We start from the raw sequence: 5,037 nt of genomic DNA on the forward strand, positions 1-5,037 counted from the left end.
ATAAATAGAAGACCCCTCTTCTCATACTATAACACAATAGTATCCACAATGTAGTCGATTAAAGAGTCTTGTTTAGGAGGAGATTTTCTCCCAACAGTTTTATGTTTTCTTTACTATTAGTTATTATGTGTAGGCCAGTTGGCCAAATTATATAAAAAAATATTATATTTTTAGTTCATATTATGTCATATGAATTAGCGTCGTCTTGATTTGCAAACTTTAAATTTTGGTATGACGTCCTCTCGATTTCGAATCAAACAGTCTGTATATGCTCTACCCTTTCCAGATCCCACATTGTGCGAATGAATACATATGTTGTTTTCATATTACTTTGTTGTTTAGTAATGGGACTAGTAACTAATAGCCCGTGCTGTGCACGTCCCAATAATATTATTTTTTCTGTCTTAATTTATGTGACACTTTTATTTTTTAAGAGTCAAATAATATAAGTTTACGAAATTTTTATTTTTTTTGAAGTACTATAAGTCAAAATAATTGATAATTTAAATCATGTATGAATAAATTACTGTCAAAGATAAAATTATTTGAATCTCAAAATTCGAAAAGTGTTACATAAAATTGAACGGAGAAAGTAATTTTTAAGTCCTAATATAACTTTTAATTAGGTATAAAATTTAATAATACTTTATTAATAATAGCAAAATAATAGAAAAAATAATTAATTATGCAATAATTTTCTCCATTTTAGACCATAATTTATTCGAAGTATTTCTCATTGTATTTAAATTAATGAAGTTGAAAGTGCATATGATTATACTTTTTATAAAGAATATTTGGAATAATATTTATATCTTAATGTACTATGATTTTAAAATAATTTTAAGAAGTAAGTTAGAAAGTAAGTTACATAAATTATTGTTAAAAAAAAGTGTAAACAACATAAATCCCAATAATTTGGGGTTTCATTACAAAAAAAATTGATATTTTGCATAATTATTGAAAATTTTAATTTTGGAACTGTCGACATACATAATTAACTTTCAATACATCCAACGAAGATAGGTCTTTTTCTTGTAACAATACATAATTAACTCTCGATATATTTTTTCGAGTATTGATTTGTCGAGATACATAATTAGCTTCCGATATATTCAATGAAGATATATAATTAGTAAGAATTTTTGTAATTATTTTGTAAGGGTGAAAATTTGTGTAAATATATTGAGTTAAGGTGTATGTTTATGTTATTTTTTTATACAAAAAGCTCAATGGCCCAAGATGATATGACGTGTTAGTCATTGCTGATAATGACAAAGGCAGGCTGCATAATTTTTAACATGTGGCAACTGAATAAATATGGGACACAGAGGTAATAGAACCAAAAGGTGTTGGTTTTGATGTTAATACATCAATGTCCCATAAAAATAAAGCAAGAGTTATACCTTCAGTAAGCAGACAAATTCAATGAAATGTCAAAAATGCCCCTGAATCATCAAATTTTACCTTTATGCTAACATGTTGATGGAGAGGTGCTTGGTTGATGTCAAACTCTCTCTTATATGAGAAAAGAGAATATAGATAGATAGATAGCAAACAAATTCAGTGAAATGTAAAAAATGCCCTTGAATTACCAAATTTTACATTTAAGCTAACATGTTGACGGAGAGGTGCTTGATTGATGTCAAAATCTCTCTTATAAGAGAAAGAGAAAGTACTTAAAAATTTCCTCGCTAGTCTCATTGATATTATCCCCTAAATATATTTATCAGTTCATAGTCTCAATTTTTAATCTTTTATTAAAAGATATCGATTAAAATGGTATTTAAATCTATTTAATCTTTACCCATATATGAAATCCAGCTTAACCAATCTGCTACTAATACTTTTGTAGGAGGATCAAAAGATTCATCTATCTTAACGTGAAAACAAAAAAGAGATGACGTGATTATCATATCACTAGCTTATGCAAGTGAAATTTGATTATTTGATGTACAATACTATAGTAACATTCCACAATCGTTTATTTGGAAGATGGATATGGAATTTAAGTCAACATAATCCAAAGAATATGACCATAAAGTTGATTTGATTAGAATTATCAAGTGTCGCAAGACAAATTAGTTTTCATTAGATTGAAACGAAATTTATCACTCTTTATCAATCATCGGAACAATAACTAAAACGTATTTTTTTTTCACGTCAACAAATGAAAACTAAAGCATTTCAAATCACATCTATTCATTTTTATTCTCACTTGTAAATTTTCTCCCACCAGAAGTTTTCTTTCTTAAAATAAGCGACGGAGTCTATATCAGTCTCTAGCTCCCTCCGAAAAACTTCCTATTTCGTTTTTCAAATATATATTGCGTTTACAAACTTCTGACGGTGTTTATTTTTTCATAAGTTCTTTTAATTAGTAAAAATGACAACTTCCAACACTACTTGCCCTGAAATTGCAACTCGCATTAATGATTTATCATGATCCCAAATCACATGTCCAAACGTTGATTTGAAGTAATGACTCCGTATCACATGTCCAAAAGCAGGCTAGATACTAGAATGAAAAGAATAAAATGCATAATGGTTCAACAAGACATTTTTGGGTAAATCTTGCTTAAGCTAGTATAAACCTGGTGTTACTACAAGAGCATTGCAGCAATAAGCCAGCTACATTCTTTTGATTTTACGTAAACTTCAAAGTAGAGATTCAATAGAACTAAAAATGAAGGCACCAAATTACACCATAAATTAACCAGCAATATTTAATGGAACCGCATCACTGTTGTTCTTTAACCTCACCACTTCAGGAGCCTCACCTTCTGGATATCTGTGCAAGTGTATGAAAACAGTAAGCAACGCTTCACTCACACACACAGACACACGTCTCTTCATTTGTTCTTGAACAATCTGTGAAGAACATGGATGATACCTGAATCATGATGTGCCCGAGTGAGATACAGGTCGTTGATATCATTTCTGATCAATGTTCTACATCTTCGGGAAGGATTGTTTTTCCTCTGTAAACGTACTGCATCTCTTCCTTCCACGTCTGCAGTACATCAGGTGTCATTTCATATATTACATTATTGTTATGTACGACTATGGTGTTATTAGTTACTCTGATTTTCTCTATGAGCAACTTTTTGAGTTCCAAGAACACTAACATCCTGCAAGTTATCATCTTAGCAGGAGAAAAGACATAACGGAGCACAAGCAAAGCTTACCTCATGTCTGAAGGAAATCCTCGTATTGGGTACATTTGTCTTGTGAATATCATTTCCTTGAGGGCCTCTCTTATAGTATTTATTACCAAGCCAATGCATCTGCAACATTTATGATAGTAAGTAAAAGAAGCATTGGGGTTACAAAGTGCTCTCTAGAATACCCCTTGACTGTGAATTAGCTAAACCTCTTTTTCATCATATGTAGGATGCAGTAAGATGCATCTCAAGCGCTTCCATTAACCTCTAAGCCTATACTGATTGATCTTCAATCACACTCAACTTCCAGGCTAGGTAAATAATATACAAGTTTTTCAGAGATGGATGTTTGACACAAGTGGAAACAAAATGAATCATCAATACCTCTGTAGAAGTTCACAAACAAAGAAGTTCAAGAACCAGAATTACGAGAAACCATGGCTATAAAGTTATAATTACCAGTAAATTTATGAGTTTTCAACCAAAAAAACATTTTGGGCCACATTTGAGATTTCTAAGAAAGTTGATATAGATCAGGACTGAATGAGGTAAATGGTGACCTTGTCTGCATGCTTGAATCCAGATTGATAGACCGAATTCCTAGCTATCTCACAAAGGTCACAAGAACTCAGCTTCCACACCTGAAACATATAAGTTGGTTGAGGACACGACGTCACGTTGATATTCTACTGACTGAAAAAAAAATGGACTAACCTTAGCTGCAACACTGTATTCTTCCACAAGGGGCTCTTTTGTCAAGTGGATTTGCAAGGGATCATCAGTAGAGAGTGAGACGTTCATGCCACGGTGGAAGAACATAAGGAATGGGTTCCGATTATAGTCAAGGAAAAGTGAATTATTGCTCAGGGGAGACATTGCCAGTCCAACCTGAGTAGTTATACAGAGGCGGTGACGATTAAGTGAATAAACAGGAAAACAAGACGTGGGTAGCAAAATATTATTGCATCTCTGCATAGGACGCATTACAAATATAACATGATAATAAATCAAATCATCAGATGGACCAAATTTATGGGGAAGTTAATTGTACTCATAAGGCACACTGCATACTGAACAAATAAAATGCAGTTGAATTGCAGACCTACCGCCATCTTTGTGTATATCAATAAAAACTTATTAGATTTGTTCACTAAAATAGGGAAATAAAATGAAGATATAGGTTCCAGAACAAAGAAAGACGCAGAACTTCGGGGGAATGTTTAACAAAGTGAACATGGAAATGCAAGAACAGTAAGGAGCTATTCTAGAGAAACACTTTCGATTTCAATGCCTATGGATAAACTTGTTTACTCTATATATTTTGACACCTCCATTGACAGCCTGCATACAATACTAGTAGTTAAATTGCCCATAAGTTATTCTTATCCTTTTTCCTCGTGATGTTTCCTAATCCAGTGTGTGAATTCCTTTTTTAAATCCTCAAAATTTTGAATTTTTAATCATATTAGCTATGCTTCATAAACTTCAACAAGCATCCAATAGGTCAATTACAGCCCTTCCACTGTATGCATTTGTAATACAATCTTCCTTAGACGAACCCTAAATGATTTAGTAATTTCATCAAATTGCAGGAAGCACGATTGAGATGCGGGAAGCACGATTGAGATGGTTCGGACACGTGAAGAGGAGGGGCATGGATGCCCCGCTCCGTAGGTGTGAGAGGCTAGCGTTGGATGGTTTTAGGCGGGGTAGGGGTAGGACGAAGAAGTACTGGGGTGAGGTGATTAGGCGGGACATGGAACAGTTATAGCTCACCGAGGACATGACCCTAGATAGGAAGGTCTGGAGGACGCGAATTACGGCAGAGGATTAGGGCAAGTTTGGGTCACTAGTGTAGGGAATTACTTGGTGGGGG

The 5,037-nt window shown here is 33.3% G+C and overlaps 1 protein-coding gene across 1 annotated transcript in view; it reads right to left on the bottom strand.

The window, feature by feature from the left end:
• Nucleotides 1–2,494: 2,494 nt before the first annotated feature.
• LOC107847788 (probable AMP deaminase) overlaps nt 2,495–5,037 on the bottom strand; it is a gene marked incomplete in the record, with an annotated part of 32,979 nt that continues 30,436 nt past the window's right edge. Inside the window, 4 exon segments of the mRNA XM_047398710.1 lie at nt 2,495–2,788; nt 2,891–3,010; nt 3,186–3,284; nt 3,722–3,802. Coding sequence (XP_047254666.1) covers nt 2,942–3,010; nt 3,186–3,284; nt 3,722–3,802 — 249 coding nt within the window.

Source organism: Capsicum annuum, chromosome 11 (assembly GCF_002878395.1).
Source record: "Capsicum annuum cultivar UCD-10X-F1 chromosome 11, UCD10Xv1.1, whole genome shotgun sequence".
In the NCBI taxonomy this organism is placed as follows: domain Eukaryota; kingdom Viridiplantae; phylum Streptophyta; class Magnoliopsida; order Solanales; family Solanaceae; genus Capsicum; species Capsicum annuum.